General features: G+C 51.4%; 1 protein-coding gene and 2 long non-coding RNA genes across 5 annotated transcripts in view; all 3 read left to right on the plus strand.

The window, feature by feature from the left end:
• hivep1 (HIVEP zinc finger 1) overlaps nt 1-17,806 on the plus strand; it is a 41,512-nt gene that overhangs the window by 9,518 nt on the left and 14,188 nt on the right. For 2 of the 3 annotated variants that reach the window (XM_060043515.1, XM_060043516.1), the window contains exon 3: nt 16,152-16,205. In XM_060043515.1, the coding sequence (XP_059899498.1) occupies nt 16,152-16,205 (54 nt within the window). The other variant, XM_060043517.1, reaches the window with a different exon arrangement.
• LOC132451211 (uncharacterized) lies at nt 12-2,252 on the plus strand. Its single transcript, XR_009523992.1, has 2 exons — nt 12-1,393; nt 1,435-2,252. It is a non-coding gene; the product is annotated as an uncharacterized LOC132451211 (long non-coding RNA).
• Nucleotides 8,936-13,132, plus strand: LOC132451212 (uncharacterized). The gene is made up of 2 exons (XR_009523993.1): nt 8,936-12,356; nt 12,447-13,132. It is a non-coding gene; the product is annotated as an uncharacterized LOC132451212 (long non-coding RNA).

Genomic DNA, 17,806 nt, shown 5'->3' on the forward strand with positions numbered 1-17,806 from the left:
GTATAAGCAGAAGAAGGAGAACACGGAAAAGTGAGAGAACGAAAGGAACTGAGTCTCTCTCCCCTCCTCCTCCTCCTCCTCCTCCTCCTCCTCCTCCTCCTCCTCCTCCTCCTCCTCCTCCTCCTCGTCTCGATACCGCCCGCTGGTGTTATGTAACGTTACCCCCTGCCGCGCGGAGCCACGCGCGCGCACACACACTCACACACACGCGCACCTCCACCCCTGCTTGTTAGGCTGCACCACCCGACGTTGGCCTATGAATCCACCGGCTCCCGTCCCGCCGTGTTTGTGTTCAGTCGAGAACGCCACAGCCTTCGGAACGCCAGACCTGCGCCGCTCGTTAATATTTGATGAGCGACGGTCCGGTCTAGTCCTGATTCAACACCAGGTTCACATCAGGCAGTTGGTGGTGGGCGTCTTAGGGGAAAGAATGGATTTTGTAGAATTGCTCTCTTTTAAAGTCAGGATTCTGACCTTTAAATGGGACACGGTGAAACCACAACAGGGCTTGGAACCTAACTTTGACCACAAACAGGTTTATTTTGACGACGCTTCCAAGCGTGTGTCTACGGGAACGTCTTGTCTTCGGATACTCCGAGGAGGAGGTCTGAAAGCCCGGGGTTCTGCCGGCGGCATCGGCGGAGGTGAAGGGAGAGAACGGAGGAGAGGGAGAACGAGGGAGAGGGGGAGAGGTGGGCACTCGGTGGGAACAATGCAGGGAGTGCCCAGAGGGAGGGTGTTCGGTTGGTCACCAGCCACCCTGGGGGGGCTGGCAGAATGGTACCGGCGCCACGGTATTAACTGGAACACCGAACCTGAACCCAAAACTTAGTTTAGTTAGAGCTCCTCTGTTCGGCTGTAATGCTAAGTTCATCTCAAGGTCTTGGTACCTTCGTGTGTCTCCTCACAGAGTTAGCTTAGGAGGGGTATTGGAATTTCAGCTTATATTCCTAGCTGGCTAACTTTTCTACACACACGTATACAAACGCACACACACACACACACACAAACTACACACAAACTACACACACATCTTCCAAACACACGTACCATCTGGCTGACTTCTTGCTAATTCTTCTGACTAATTGCAAAACATCAGCAGCTGCGCAAACCAAAAAAATATTTAATAATAGATTTCTCCCGAAAATGACGCATTACTGTAACTGTAATTTCCAGAAAGAGGCGGCGGTTGCCATGGCGGCCAACATCAGCGATACGGTCTCCAGGGGCCTCCTATTGGGACGATTAACTCGGCGACTGGACGGACCGGTTCTCAGGCAGCGGCCGGCCATCGCACGCTGCGCCCGATCACGCCTCTATTGTCTGTCGGTTTGTTGTTCGCCTCCAGCGTGACTCCCCTGGCCCGCCCCGCGGAGGTCTGCGCTCAAACCCGGTGTTAGAAAACCAGGCGGTACAACCAGGCGTCAGAACCAGGCGGTAAAACCAGGCGTCAGAACCAGGCGGTAAAACAATGCTTTTAAGCCAGGCATTATAACCAGCCGGTAAAACCAGGCAATATAACCAGGCGGTAAAACCGGGCATTTGACCAGGCGGTAAAATCAGGCGTCAAAACCAGGCATTATAATCAGGCGGTAAAACCAGGCTGTAAAAACCAGGCTTTAGAAACAGGCGTCAAAACCCGGCGGTATCTTCCTGAAAGAATGCAGTGGTCCTGGGGTGTGGCGGTCTCCTGTGTCACAAGGCAGCGCTGATTCACCCCCACCCCCATCCTCCCCATGCAAGAGCCGTTTGAGTTCAGACGGTTTGACGTTTGACGAGTGTCAAGGTGGTGTGAGGTGGAGGAGGAAGTGTGGTTGTGAAACGTCTCGACTCTCTGGGAATACCCTCGGGTGAAGTGCTGCCGTGCGTCGCGTCGCTCTCGCTGCCATAGACGGAGGCAGATGCATTTTCTGATAGGAGCGACTGGCGTGCTTGCGCTGGGGCTCTTGCGCAATGCGAGACACGCACATTCACGTATACACATGCACGCACGCACACACCCAAGCACGTACGCACACGAACGTACGCATGTGTGAATGTCTCCCCTCGCCAAAAACACAGATTAAGCATACGATTAGTAAGCTTCATTTTTTCAGAAACACATAGTCATGCAACACACACACACACACACACACACACACACACACACACACACACACACACACACACACACACACACACACACTCTTAAACTCCTAAAACGTGCACACACACTCCAACCTAGGCGTACACACACTCCTCAGTGGGGTTCCTCGACCGACCAAAAGTTATCGGAACAACCACAGAGCCATCCAAACGTTGTACGTGTTTGTCTTTCCTTTCTGTAACTCCACAATACCAGCTCTGTGTGGTGGGCTTTTCACCAGCGGTCATTACAGCGGTCCCCAATGTTGATTCTTCCTGTCAGAGTTGCCTTTCTACCCCTGGCCAGGGGCCTGTGGTGGTGACAGTGCAGAAAGCGTCCCTCCCGGCTGCCCTCTGTAAACATCGTTCTGATTTTGTGAACCCCCCCCCCCTTCGTTCGGTTGCCAAACTGTCCAACGGTCACGAGGCCACAGAAATCCCCGTTGTGACAAAAGGCCAACTGCATCTCTCTCTCTCTCTCTCTCTCTCTCTCTCTCTCTCTCTCTCTTCCTCTTTTCCTTTCCTCGGTCGGGTTACAGTGTTGTCGCGCGCTAAATGTAGCGGCAGCTATCGTTAACAGCCATTTGGAGCGTTAGCCGCGCCGCCGGGCTAACACTGTGTACATAGTGGAGCCGGCCAGATAAGCAGGCGTTGCCCCCGGCGATGGTCTGCTCTGTAAACACTCCCCAGTTAGCCAGCCAGTCAGTTTTATCAGTTAACCAGCTAGGCGGTCAGTGTGACAGTTAGCCAACCAGTCAGCCAGTCAGTAAGTGTCAGTTAGAAAACCAGTCAGTTTGTCAGCCAACAAACAAGTCAGTTAGTGTCGGTTTTTCAAAAAGCAGTCTGTCTGTCTGTCTGGTCTGAAAGTCAGCCAGCCAGAATTTCAGTTTGTGTCACTCTAATCAAACATGAGGCCTAACGGTCTCAGGGGGGCGGGGTCAGTCTCTAGGGGGCGGGGCTTCCCCTCAGCGTTCCGTCTCGAGGTCTCCTCCCCTCTGGGTCTTTGGGAGTTCCTCCTCTGTTTCCCAGGGCTGAGGTCTAGGCCCGGAATTAGGCGGGTCCAATCCTGTGAGACTTTGACCGTCCAGTGACTTGACCCGCAGACCGAGATTATCTGAGTAGGTCTGTCCGACGTCTCCAGACCTGATGAGGCCTCTCTTTATCAGCGTCTACGTGAGTCAGGGGCCAGTCACCGAGGCCGGGGGCCCCAGGGGAACAGGGTGTTTGGTGTGTTGGCGATGACATAGCTGTGGCGGGAACATGCCTAACTCCTCCCCTGGTTGGTGGGGAATGGGGGAGAGAAGGGGGAGGGAGGGAGAGGTTAGGCTAGGCGACGTGACAGTTGGCAGGACTCCCTGATTTCAAGCGGCATGAACTCATATGCACTATCTAGGAGAGGGAGAGAGGGGAGAGAGGGAGGGAGGGAGGGAGAGAGGGGGAGAGAGAGAGAGAGAGAGAGATTGATTAGAGGTGCCAGAGCCTGTTTTCAGTTTCGTCAACTGCCCTTCCCCTCTCCCATCACCTCAGCCTCACCTCCCTCCATCCCAGGACATTTACAGGAATTCCCCTCCTCGTCACAATCTTTCTGAGGAAACCACTGGCAACGCCCCAACTTCTCTCTCTCTCTCTCTCTCTCTCTCTCTCTCTCTCTCTCTCTCTCTCTCTCTCTCTCCTGTCTAGCAGCTGATTGGCTAGTAAAACTTGCGGGTGCACATTGTTGACATAGCGACAACAGTTTGCTGCTGTTGTCGCTCTCTATTCTGTTCGTGACCCAGGGGATAAGTGGGCTGACTGTATGTGTGTGTGTGTGTGTTTTGTTAGAGCGTCGACGGGGTGAGTACTGTACATTCCTCGCTGTACATTCTGTTCCGAGGCCTCCGTTGCATCTGTGAGTCACACGCGCGAACGCACACATGCTCGGACGGGCACGCACACACATGCTGCGACGGGTCAGAGGTTTTCACAACACAACTCTGGAGGAGGTTGGAGAAAGTCGTGTGTGTGTGTGTGTGTGTGTGTGTGTGTGTGTGTGTGTGTGTGTGTGTGTGTGTGTGTGTGTGTGTGTGTGTGTGTGTGTGTGTGTGTGTGTGTGTGTGTGTGTGTGTGTGTGTGGCTCTTTCAGTCCCCACTTTGGACTTATTTAGCTTTTAACTTTACCTTAAATAGCTTTAACTTCAACCGTCTTATTTTATCGACTTAACAGAGCTAAGCTAAAATCTATGTCGGGGGGGATACTCTGTCAGAGGGGAGGAGGGGGGGGGGGTCGTTTTGTCAGGCCAGAGCTCAGCTGTCAGGTAGCCATTGTTGACCTGTCAATCACCTGGCATCCCTCCGCAGCCCCCCCAGAGGTAAACAGAGGGGCGGGCCATCTGCTGCTGCTGCTCTTGTTGTCCTTGTTTTTCGAGTTGTTGTGGAGGTTGCCGTGGACACCGCCGCTGGTATTTTCCTCTATTTCTTTTTTCATTTTTATGCTACTTTAGCGCTGCTTTCTGCTCCGAGTCGAAGACTCCGAAAACGGAGAGAAGAGGGGAAGTGAGAGCGATTAGATGGATGTCTGTGTTATATTTAGGTTAGGACACACGACGACAGACTGGCAGGGGGAGGGAGGGAGGGAGGGAGAGAGAGAGAGAGGGAGAGAGAGAGAGAGAGAGAGAGAGAGAGAGAGAGAGAGAGAGAGAGAGAGAGAGAGAGAGACTGTCCAGCACCAGTGCCCACACATTGCCAGAGCCTCCTCGTCTGTCGGTTTCACACACCTACTGCTTCCTGCGGGGGTGGCACCACACACATGCACGTCACTCACACACATGCACACACGCGGGTACAAATGCACGCACACACATGGGTAGACACACTGGTACACACAATGCTAGACACACATGCACACACGCACACACTGAGAACGTGTGTGTGGGAACCAACGTTTGGTGAGGTGGTGGTAGGGTTATCCGACCTGACCATCTAGGAAGAACCGCTTTGAGAATCCCCTAACCTCTAACCCACGTCACTCTCTGGGTGACTCCTCCCCTTTCTCTCTTTTACCCAGAATGCCCCTCTCTCTCTGTTTGCTCTGCGTCACCAGGTAAGACTGTTGTTGTTATGGGTTGTTATCTCTGGGGGCGTGTCCAAGCCCTAGAGGTTGGTCACACTCCCCCTGTCCCCCCACGAAATCCCCCTGTCACTCAGAGGATTAGAACGGTTATGTCACCCTTTCACTGGAACACACGGACACACACCTCAGCCTCTCCCTCTAACACACACACACACACACACACACACACACACACACACACACACACACACACACACACACACACACACACACACACACACACACACACACACACACACACACACACACACACACACACACACACACACACTCTAACACATACATGTCACACTCCAACATGATGTTCCAGCCATGGACAGTAGCATTGTGTGTGTGTGTGTGTGTGTGTGTGTGTGTGTGTGTGTGTGACTAAGTGTAAGACTTACTGTGTGTTTATGTCTGTGAGATGGTATGTATGGTTATGTTTGACAGTGTGTTTGTGTGTGTGTGTGTGTGTGTGTAAGCCTGTCTGTGTGTGTATCATCTGTGATGGTTTGTACAGGTGTGCCTGTTTGTGTGTGGAGCCTGCCTGTGTGTGTGTGTGTGTGTGTGTGTGTGTGTGTGTGTGTGTGCGGTTACAGAACACAGCAGCTCTCGGGGGATGCCTAGCGCTCCTCGCACAGGAAGTGAGGTCACGGTGGCTGCCGCGTCTTCGCGCTCTCTGTACAGCGTTCAAGGCCACAGCTGCGGCGGTTGTTTTGACGGGACTGCCTGTGCCCCGACAGCAGCTGTACGGCAGCGTCTACCCTCGCAGAGCGCCGACCGGCCCGCATTCATGCCTGAAACACCGACGCGTTTCCGCTGGCGTGACGTAAACAAGTACGCTTTTTTACGTCCAGGGGATTTTTTTGCTGACACTTTTATCCAAAGCGACTTGCAACCATTCGTTCAGACACTCGCACACCGACGCAGGAGCCGGGGGATCGAACTAACAACCTTCCGGTTAGCAGTCGACGCGCTCTACCTCCTGAGCTGCTGCTGCCGCCGCCGTGGCAGACGAGCGGTCGGGAGTTCACGTTCGGTTCGTGGTCGCTGTGTGCGGTGGGGGGGTGTCTGTCTGCTGAGGGCTGACCCCCCACCTGTGGAACTTGGTCGGTCCATTCCGCAAGGAGATGATTCGGCCAGAGTTCGATTTCACCCATTTTTTCCCACCAAGCCCTGTACTCTTCGTCGCAGAGATACTGCTGAAGAAGACGATGAGGAAGCCTGTTCGTCCCCGCTCAGTGCGGTTGAACGGCAATCATTGACCGACATGTTGGGACATGTTTCCCTTAGAACTGTGTGTGGTGTGTGACACACAGACCTGGTGAATCTGAATGACGTTTAAACAGCGCAATTCCTGTCAACGCGTGACTTTTCTTATCTTAACAGTAAATCACATCCATATATCGATTTATATTTGTTTGTGTTCCGTCAAAGTGTTTCCATGCCGTCAATGGGTTCCATCCCCTCTCTGATGTGAGGGAAAGGTTTGAGAAAGTTGTCTGTGTCAAGTTCAACCTTTGTATGAATTTGGTTTTTCCTCCGATCAGGCCGAGCCAAGGGAAGCCAAACAGTAGAGACAAAACAGCTCAGCAGAGTTATGTCACCGCCGTGTGTGTGTGTGTGTGTGTGTGTGTGTGTGTGTGTGTGTGTGTGTGTGTGTGTGTGTGTGTGTGTGTGTGTGTGTGTGTGTGTGTGTGTGTGTGTGTGTGTGTGTGTGTGAGAGAGAGAAGGTGGTGTTACATAATGGCCGTCTTCCTGCCCACTGACGGAGGAGAAGGAGAAGGCAGCTGCCAACTTCTGTTTCATCTCCAGCCTGCTCATCCTCCATTCTCTCTCTCTCTCTCTCTCTCTCTCTCTCTCTCTCTCTCTCTCTCTCTCTCTCTCTCTCTCTCTCTCTCTCTCTCTCTCTCTCTCTCTCTCTCTCTCTCTCTCTCTCTCTCTCTCTCTCTCTCCCATCCCCTTTTCTGTTCTGTTTCTATCCCACTTTCTGTTTATATCCCCTTCCTTTTCTCCTCTCGTTTTCTTTCACTTCTTTTCTTGGCTTCACTCCTTTTCTCTCATCTCCTCAGTCTCCTCCTCTCTCCTCAGTCTCCTCCTCTCTTCTCTCTCCTCCCCTCGCCTCTCTCTTTTCTCCTCTCTCCTCCTCCCCTCGCCTCGGTCACTCCTCTCCTCTCTCCTCTCTTCTCATCTCATCTCTCTCCTTTCCTCTCTCCTCCTCCCTTCTCCTGTCCTCTTCTCTCCTATCCTCTGTCCTCCTCCCCTCTCCTCTCATCTTCTCTCCTCTTCTCTCCTCTCCTCCCCCTCCTTCCCTCTCCTCTCCCCTCCTCTCCTCTCCCCTCTCCTCAGTCTCTCCTCCCCTCTCCTCAGTCTCTCTCCTCTCCTCTCCTCAGTCTCCTCTCCTGTTGTCTCCTATTCTCCAGGATTTCTATGGAGGCTCCACTCCAGCGTTACAAAAGCCCAGCCTCTGAATGTGCAGTTGGCTCTCTGTCCATCCCTCCACCTGCTATCACCAAGACATCCCACCCACTCACACACACTGCCTTTCCCCTTGGTGTGTGTGTGTGTGTGTGTGTGTGTGTGTGTGTGTGTGTGTGTGTGTGTGTGTGTGTGTGTGTGTGTGTGTGTGTGTGTGTGTGTGTGTGTGTGTGTGTGTGTGTGTGTGTTTGCATCCATCCCTGTCCTGGGCCTTGAGGGCCTGGCGTAACCTCAGGGTACCAAGCTAACGGCTTTAACCCCAACCCTGTACGACGCCACACTTCCCAGAGTGCAACAGCACACCGCCGACGGATACTTAGCGGCGTAGCGACGACACTGGCCAGCTAACGCTAGCAAGAGGCGGCGTCAACCCAGCGGGATTGACGGCTGTGCTTGACTTTGGCGGCCGCTAATAAGACGCCCCGGCTCGATGGAGTGCTAGCCCCCTTGGCACGGTCGCAGCGTGTTGTCGTTGGCGACGGCGCGTGTCAAGCATACTGATATGTGTGCTGGGCTAGCGCCACAGATGCTTCTCCCCCCCCCCCCGTCCCCGTCCCCCCCCCTCCCTGTCCCCCAGTCCCGTCCAAAATGACAAGTCCTTTTTTTCCGTTAGCGCTTAGCGGCTGGTGCTAGCCGCCAGGAGAAAGACAAAAGACAACAAACTCTCCCTCCTCTTTTTGTACTTTCTTTGTACCACTATTCTTGGGGGTTTTCTTTCGTCGTTTCCGTCCTCTTGTTTGCTTCCGTTCGTCCGGTGTGCCCGACGCAACAACAATAACAACAACAATAACAACAACAACAACAACAACAACAGAACCCAAAACACTCCTGTGCATATGGCGTCTGCACACGCTGCCATGGCAACAAGCTGCCATAACCAAGAGCGGCCGGGCCCATCAAGCTCGTGGAGAACAAATACGGCCGAGGATACAGAAGGACACACGGCCAGGGACACCCGTGGTGGGAGCAGCTGTCAGGGGGGAGGGAGGGAGGGAGGGAGGGAGGGAGGGAGGGAGAGGGGGACGGATGGTGGTTGGCTGGGGTTGAGGTGGTGGTGGTGGGGGTGGTGGTGGTGGTGGTGGGGGTGGTGGTGGTGGTGGTGGTGGTGGGGGTGGTGGTGGTGGTGGTGGTGGTGGTGGTGGTGGTGGTGGTGGTGTGGGGACAACATGGAGTCAGTAGTGTGAGTTGGGTGTGAGTGGGTGGGTGAATCGATCGGGTGGGGGGGGGGGGGGGGGGGGGGGGGGGTTAGAGTGTGGGGGTGTGTGTCACCACCTGTCTCTTGCGGTGAGCTGATGCCAGCCTTATGCAGATGTGTCCCTCTCTCCCCCTCTCTCCCTTCCTCCTCACCCCTCTGATGGATGCTCCTGCTTCACGGTGATCCAATCGCGTCGCTCGCGGGCGTCTGAGCAGGTTTCTAATTGGATGCTGAGGAGAACCATTAGCTCGCTGGTATTGTCTCTCCAGCGCGCAGCATATTGATCCGTCTGTCAGGGGGAGAGCGCCTGGGTTCGGCCCGATTATTAATTATTGATAACGTCGTGCCAAGGGGCGTTTTGATGGTGTGTTTGGAGGGAGGCTGCTGGTAGTTTGAACATGCTGTGTGTGTGTGTGTGTGTGTGTGTGTGTGTGTGTGTGTGTGTGTGTGTGTGTGTGTGTGTGTGTGTGTGTGTGTGTGTGTGTGTGTGTGTGTGTGTGTGTGTGTGTGTGTGTGTGTGTGTGTGTGGGGAACATGGTGTGTGTGTGTTCGAACATTGTGCGTGTGTGTGTGTGTTTGAACATGGTGTGTGCGTGTGTGTGTTTGTTTGAACATGATGTGTGTATCTGCATGTGTGTGTGTGTGTGTGTGTGTGTGACGGGTTTGGTTTGACATTCTCACGGCGGATGTGCGTGCTGTTATTAAAGTATCAGCAGACAGCGTTGCTAACTGTATATTCTTCAATATTTAGCTTCGGTAATTAATAACTCTGACCTTCGGGCTCCCACTGGTGCTGGCGTGCCGACGTGTTTATCCCAGGCCCGGACTGTGTGTGAGAGGACGCTGGCATTTGGGAGACGTGTGCGTGCCGGGGACTCCTTTAAAGAGGTGTTCTGCCACATATACAGTCCCCTTTACACTGCGTGTGTGTGTGTGTGTGTGTGTGTGTGTGTGTGTGTGTGTGTGTGTGTGTGTGTGTGTGTGTGTGTGTGTGTGTGTGTGTGTGTGTGTGTGTGTGTGTGTGTGTGTGTGTGTGAGAGTGAACTACTAGCTGACGTTTGAATCTCCCAAGGCCTCAGGATTACTGCAGCACCAGCGAAACGTTCCTCTGGTTCTCTCAACTGTTTTATTTTGTCGATGCCTTTGCCCTTCTTGGAGCGTACACTGCCTGTGTTCTGCTTGTCGTCAGGACGCGGCCCGTAACATTTGTTTTACTTTTTAACGGAGTGTTTCTCTGGCGTTTATAAGGACGCTTGTTAAAGTTTGGATTTTTGAACAACGCCCCGTTAAAGAAGCTTCCAGAGGTCTTTGGCGAGATGTTTAATTTGGGCTCGACGCCCACGGCGACAGAATTATGAGTTTCTGAATATATTCACATTTTTTTATCTCCTTTATTTTGTTTTTATTCGTGTGTCACTCTGACGCGTGTTTTTCTGACCCTTACCCTGGACTAGTCCGAGGTAACGCCGTCTTTCTGTTCCTCGTCAGTTGTTTTCAGTTCCATTTATTTTCTATTCAATTTGAATCAGGATTCTGAGGCCCTGGGAAAATTGATATCCAATTTTCACCCACCTACTGCACTAATACATAAAATATACCTAATATACTACACTTGGAGCTATTGGTTTGCATTGAAGTAAACCCCATACAGACAGGCTTAAGCCCTTTGCTTCCTCATGTTATTTCACTCTGAGGAGCGTCTATTTATATTCATGCCTGAAAAAGATTTAAAAGAATTGATGATCAAAGAGAAAAAAATCGACCCCGCGATTCGCAAATCTCAATCCGGCGAATCAAAGGCCGTACCTTTTGATTACCTGAATAAAGGTTATTCAAAATGAACTGGAAACAGAACAGGCCGCCACCTTGGTCCCGCCCCCTGCTGTGCGTCCCTTCTGGTTGGCGTGGCGATACCGAGAGGGGTCATCGTTGTTACGTCATAGTTAGCCGGGGCTAGCTCTCCGTACATAAGGCCTGAATTTTTTTTTTGTTTGGTTCCGGTTTCTGACCGACCCTGTAATATATATATTTTTTTTTTATGCAAACTATGGCTGCATCCGAATACTTACTAGTATTCGGAACACTTACTAGTACATACTATTTCTGTCCAGTGTCTACTACTTGACCATACTACACTTGACTGTGTAGTACGGTCTACAGCCTCCGAACGCTTCCGAACATCGCCGAAACTCCACCGGAAGTTTGGAGATGACGTATCTCCCCTCAGATGCCGGCAAAATTACCTTGATAAGTTACCTGTTTTCCGTCTTGTCATCGTTGCTATTAAATTAAAAATGTCTCTTTTTACTTAATTACTTACTTTACTATTTTACTCTTTTTAATGTCTCTTTTTTTCGCCGCTTTCTACGACGTCTTTCTGGTGGTGACGAGTCAGCCATCTCTTCTTCGTTCGTTACTAGACTCCTGTTGCATTGTGGGATAGCGTAGTGAAGTCCGTGGTTTACTTTGGCGGTAGTACGCATTCGGAAACGTCTTCCGTACTACAGAATGCATACTGAGTATTCGGACGCGCTATATTTTTTGCGTACTACAAAATGCATACTATATAGTATGCAAGTATGAGTATTCGGATGCAGCCTATAATTACGTTTTGGTACAGCACCTCTTCATTCTGTACAAAGATGAGCGAATTTTCTCGTTTTTAAATGAAAACAACCTACCTATCATTCGCTGCCGCTGAAAAAAAAAAAAAAATAAAATAAAATAAATTCCCTACCTACCCATGACCTCAACTGACAACCAACAGGAACCAAACTTTTTTTTTTTTTAGGCCTAGCATACACCGCTAACGTGTGTGTGTGTGTGTGTGCGTGTGCGTGTGTCCAAGCGGTATTCAATAACCTACGTCCTCTTTTTCCCCGCCGCGGTATGCTAATACACCAGACACGTGCGCGGGACTAGCACGTGCACAGACTGGAGGGGCTGTGCAAACATTGAGGCCCCCCCTGACCACATTACCGCTAAAGTAAGCAACCATTACGTCCAATAACACGGCCCCAACTCGGAGGAACCACAGAACGGAGGGGGGGGGGGGGGGGGCGGATAGAAGCTTCTGTTCCTCTTCACTATCATCTAGCTCACCACTGCAGAGTCTCTCAACCAAGGGTTCAGAGACAGGTCATCAAGGAGCAGGTAAGGGTTAGACAGTGAATACAGAGACAGGTCATCAAGGAGCAGGTAGGGGTTAGACAGTGAATACAGAGACAGGTCATCAAGGAGCAGGTCGGGGTTAGACAGTGAATACAGAGACAGGTCATTAAGGAGCAGGTAGGGGTTAGACAGTGAATACAGAGACAGGTCTTCAAGGAGCAGGTCGGGGCTAGACAGTGAATACAAAGACAGGTCAGTGAGGAGCAGGTAGGGGTTAGACAGTGAATACAGAGACAGGTCATCAAGGAGCAGGTAGGGGTTAGACAGTGAATACAGAGACAGGTCATTAAGGAGCAGGTAGGGGTTAGACAGTGAATACAGAGACAGGTCATCATGGAGCAGGTCGGGGCTAGACAGTGAATACAAAGACAGGTCAGTGAGGAGCAGATAGGGGCTAGACAGTGAATACAGGCCCCAGAACCGTTAGACTGAGAGTCCGAACCCCCTAACCACCGCTAGAAGGCCCTCCCCACCCGGGTGCTGAGAGCCAGGCAGAGGGGCAGAGCACTGGGACTCGGCCCAGCACGGGGCACCTATACCTGGCTTCTTGGAGCCATGTCAAGCCCTCATGCTTTCTCTGCCAGGACAACTCACACACGCACACACAAGCACACACACGCACGCACGCATGCACGCGCACACACACACACACACATGCACACACACACACGTGCACAAGCACACACAGATATACACGCACGCACACACACGCACAGACACACACACACGCACAAGCACACACAGATATACACACGCACGCACGCACGCACACGCATGCACGCACGCACGCGCACATGCACCCACACACACACACGCACACTGGTCATGCATCATCTCTGTGTGTAGTTGTAGATTAGGTGGAGGCTTTCTCATGCTACACCACCGGGCTGCAACTCACACACGCATACACACACACACGCACACTCTCTCAAATAACCACATAAACATGTGCACACAAACACACTGCACACTTGGACACGGTTATCGATATAGACAATACTCAAAAAGAGCATGCACACACAGGGACACGCAAACATGAATACACACACACACACACACACACACACACACACTGAGACATAAACATGTACAAATTAAGACTGAAAAAAACCTGACACACAAACACAAACACACACACACACACACACGCTGTACAGACACTGTGCACCCACCCACACACACAACTGAAACCCCCACGGACAAACACACTCAAACACGCATGCACAAACACACTCAAACACACATGCACACAGGCAGAGATGCACACTCGCACACACCCACACACTGAAGCTCGTGTGGTGCTCGCTGTGTTCCTGCAGAGGCTGGGGCGTCTTTGTTTAGCTGAGCTGCGTCGCAGGGCTGGGAGGCGTTATGTAATCTGTGGCGTGTGCCTGAGAGAGAGAGGGAGGGAGAGGGAGAGAGAGAGAGAGGGAGGGGGAGAGAGAGGGAGAGAGAGAGAGAGAGAGTGTAGTGTACACACGCGCATGTACACCCACAGGGGAGAGAGACACGACACGCACGTGCACACGCACAAACACACTCTCAGGATGACATCACCCACTGACCTCGTTCCCGGGCTCCCCCCCCCCCCTCTATTCCCGGCAGCACATTAAGGATCTGAAAAAAATGAAAGAGGGAAAATCCCACAAGGGGGGCGTCCTGGATGGGATCGAACTGGGAGAACTACCAGGGAGCTAACAAGGAGCTAACAGAGAGCTAGCAGGGAGACAGCAGGGAGCTAACAGAGAGCTAGCAGGGAGATAGCAGGGAGATAGCAGGGAGATAGCAGGGAGCTAGCAGGGAGCTAGCAGGGACCCTACTAAAACCAGACTGGGACCAGATTGAAACCAGACTGGGACCAGACTGGGACCAGATTGAAACCAGACTGGGACCAGACTGGGACCAAATTGAAACCAGACTAGGAACAGACCTGGACCAGACTGGGACCAGACTGGGACCAGATTGAAACCAGTCAGGGACCAGACTGGGACCAGATTAAAACCAGACTGGGACCAGTAGGTCCTGTAGGGTTTTTCTGTCTTCTTTGTGTAAAGCGGGTCTGTTTTTCCATATCCTGGAGTTTCCGTGGGTGGGTGGGGGGGGGGGACTCTATGTTTCAGAGGCTCTGCCTTGTACTGACCACCCATGTGTGTGTGTGTGGGGGGTGTGTGTCCGAGTTTGTGTTTGCGTGCGTGCGTGTGTGTTTGTTTGTGTGTTTCCATGAGCAAGTAGACACAGGTGCATGCATGTGTAATGACACGCAGACAAACCACACACACACACACACACACACACACACACACACACACACTAACCAAGAGTGTGCACGTGGGCCCTCATGCCTCCTCCCACAGCCAGCCTGTGAAAGCGTCTCTCTCGCTCTTGCTCTCTCTCTCATATTTATATATGTATTATATATAGCATCTCCTCACTTCCCCCCCCCCCCTCATTTTTTTCGTCTTTCTCTTCCTTCTCCTCTTTCCTATCTTTCCTCTCCTCTCTGCTCTCTTTCAGCTTTCTATCTTCCCACTCCCTCTCTATCGCGCTCCCTCTCTCTGACGTGTTCCACACGCAGCATCATGTCCCATTGAACATGCTTATATAATTGAGGCAGGGGCAGACCCGCAGAGTTGTCCTTCTCTCTCTCTCCCCCTCTCGCCTCCTTCACCTGCTCCCCGCGGGCAAACAAGAGAACATGTAAACATAGATTTAAACGTAATCAGGTGGTCACAGCGGTAATGTGGGAACCATACGTGGAGGTGTTTCGTCGTTTTGTGTGTTAGAAGATGATGTCATGGTGTGTGTGTGTGTGTGTGTGTGTGTGTGTGTGTGTGTGTGTGTGTGTGTGTGTGTGTGTGTGTGTGTGTGTGTGTGTGTGTGTGTGTGTGTGTGTGTGTGCGCGCATGCGGGTGGCCAATAAACTCCCGAGCAATAAGGAATGAATGAGTGAAGCTGTCAGCGTTCGCTTGTCCCGTCACATTCGTTAATCATGAGAAGATTGTGTCCTAATTTAAAGTATGTGTGTGTAGGCCCGTTAAGTCCCACTTTAATAATGACACACCATTGGTCCTCTGTCTATTGATCCATTGGGTTCGTCATACAATATTTCTTAATTAGGGAAGAAAATAAAGACCCACCCTCGACACACGCGTGTGGTGTTAGTGTAATTGTGATGTTGACATACTTGTTTTGTAGTCCAGTGTGTGTTTGTCTGTGTGTTTGCGTGCATGTGCAAGGGTGAAGCCATGTGTGTGTGTTCGTGCAGGCACATTTGTTTGTTTGTGTCTGTGGCTGTGCATGCACGTGTGTGTGTGTGTAAATGGAAATGGAAATGGACTGCATTTATATAGCGCTTTTCTGACCATCGGCCACCCAAAGCGCTTTACAATGTTGCCTCACATTCACCATTCACGCACACATTCACACACCGACGGCGGAGTCAACCATGCAAGGCGACAGCCAGCTCGTCGGGGAGCTAACAGTCAGGGTTAGGTGCCTTGCTCAAGGACACCTCGACACTCAGCTAGGAGGAGCCGGGGATTGAACCAGCAACCTTTAGGTTACCAGCCAACCCGCTCTACCTCCTGAGCTACTGCCGCCCACTGCCGCCCCGTGTGTGTGTGTGTGTGTGTGTGTGTGTGTGTGTGTGTGTGTGTGTGTGTGTGTGTGTGTGTGTGTGTGTGTGTGTGTGTGTGTGTGTGTGTGTGTGTGTGTGTGTGTGTGTGTGTGTGTGTGTGTGTGCGTGCGTGCGTGCGTGCGTGTGTACAGTGCTTCGGTTAGTTTCCATGGCGCTCTTGTCGCTTCCGTCCCTCCAGCAGCACAGAGGAGGAGGTGGTGGAGGAGGAGGAGGTCTGGTTCACATTAGCCCTTCCATCCCTCCGAGTGGGAAGCATCTCCTGCCTGCACTCAGCTGCTGAGAACACCCCTCCTCTCCTCCTCTCCTCCTCCTGTCTGGCGGACGTCTGTCTCCTTCCCCTCCTCTCCTCCTCTCCTCCTCTCCTCCTCCTGTCTGGCGGACGTCTGTCTCCTCCTCCTCCTCCTCCTCCATTGCCACCTTGTGACAACATGCCCTCCTGTGTTCTTGTGTTGCAGATAAAATCGAGGAGGCGCAGAAAGAACTCAAAGACCCGACTGGCTCACCCAACGGTAGGATCCTCTGTGTGTGTGTGTGTGTGTGTGTGTATGTGTCGGTGTGTGTGTTTGTGTGTGTGTGTGTGCGTCTCGGTGTATGCTGGTGCGTGTTTGTGCTGGTGCGTGTTTATGCTTGTACGTGTGTGTCTGTGTGCTGGTTTGTGTGTGTGCTGTTACGCGAGTGTGTGTGTGCCTCTGTAAGTGTGTGTGTGTGGGTGTGTGTCTGTGTGCTGGTTTGTGTGTGTGCTGTTACGTGTATGTGTGTGTTAGTGCCTCTGTAAGTGTGTGTGTGTGTGTGTGTGTGTGTGTGTGTGTGGGGGTGGGTGGGTGGGTGTTTGTGTGTGTCAAAAGCATTAGGTTTTACGTTTCAAACAGGAACTCTGGGGTCCAGGGTCTTTTCCCGCTGGGGCGTGTGGAGGGAATTCCTCCCGTTCCCATCTTTTGTCGGGGATGTTCCGTGGTGTGTAACCTGAACTAGGGACCAGACGGGGAGGATCGGAAAAACATGAATGGGGACGAGTGAAACTGGAGGTTAATATTAACATGCAGCAGTTGGGGCCGGTAGATTTACTATTCGCGGAGGTAAAGACGTACTACTTTATACTAAAAAAAAGTATAAATGCTAAAAAGCTAAAAACTAATTTGTTTGTGTAATTGCTCGATTATTTTGTCTACATCGTGACATTTGATGAATGCGTTCATTTATTCAAAGCTCACTATTTACTAAGCAATTTTACTATACAGCAGCAAGCTGGGGAGATTCATTCAGACTCTGAATGTGTTTTCTGGCTGAACAGGAAATGAATCGATGTCAAATATGTGACCCGTCTTCCTATGATTGCAAAACACTGTAGAACATAACGAGTAAATAACGAAAGCAGGCCATGCATGCAGAGCAAGGCGTAGCTTCCTTCTAATGGGATCGGTTGACCGATAGAAATCCTTCCGTGAAAATACAGCCGCTGATGATGTCACAGAGGCTAATCTGTTTGACTGTCGCCTCCTATCTATAGCTCTCTCATCCTGAGCTAAACACCTCATTTAAAGTTTACTCAATGGAAAGAATGATTGAACATTTACAAAATAAGATTTTTTAATATAAAAAGGAGACTTCATAATAATAACTTAAATATACAATTCACTGAATAAGTCTATATTAAGTAATTCATATGTTGCATTTTTGTTTTTAAGGAACACAGAGTGATCCCCTTTTGCAGTTGCAAGTTATTTTTTGCTGTTTTTCCGTCGTGCAAAAAAGGGAATTAGTCATGCTTTATATTTTCACGTTGGTGTGTGCAGAACACGCTATTTCTAGAGCAGGAGGGGGGTTTGAAAAGGCCTGCGGCCGCACCGCAGTGAGGGTGGGAGTGTGGGAGGCAGGTTATCTAATGTAAAGAGACTAGGTCCTCCTCAGTCTAATTCTGTGAGTGACCGGAGGAATCCTGACCTCCTCTTGGGAAATACCCAAACAAGCAAGGAACTGTGACACGGGTTACGTCACACATCCTTAAAAAAAAAAAACAGCTGAAACCAGCACTGCCGGTTTCAGTTGCGATGGTCATGTATTGCGTGCCACTCGAAGGTTTGGGTGCGCCCATTCGAACAACACTAGGTCT

The sequence above is a fragment of the Gadus macrocephalus genome, chromosome 22 (genome assembly GCF_031168955.1).
Source record: "Gadus macrocephalus chromosome 22, ASM3116895v1".
Taxonomy (NCBI): Eukaryota; Metazoa; Chordata; class Actinopteri; order Gadiformes; family Gadidae; genus Gadus; species Gadus macrocephalus.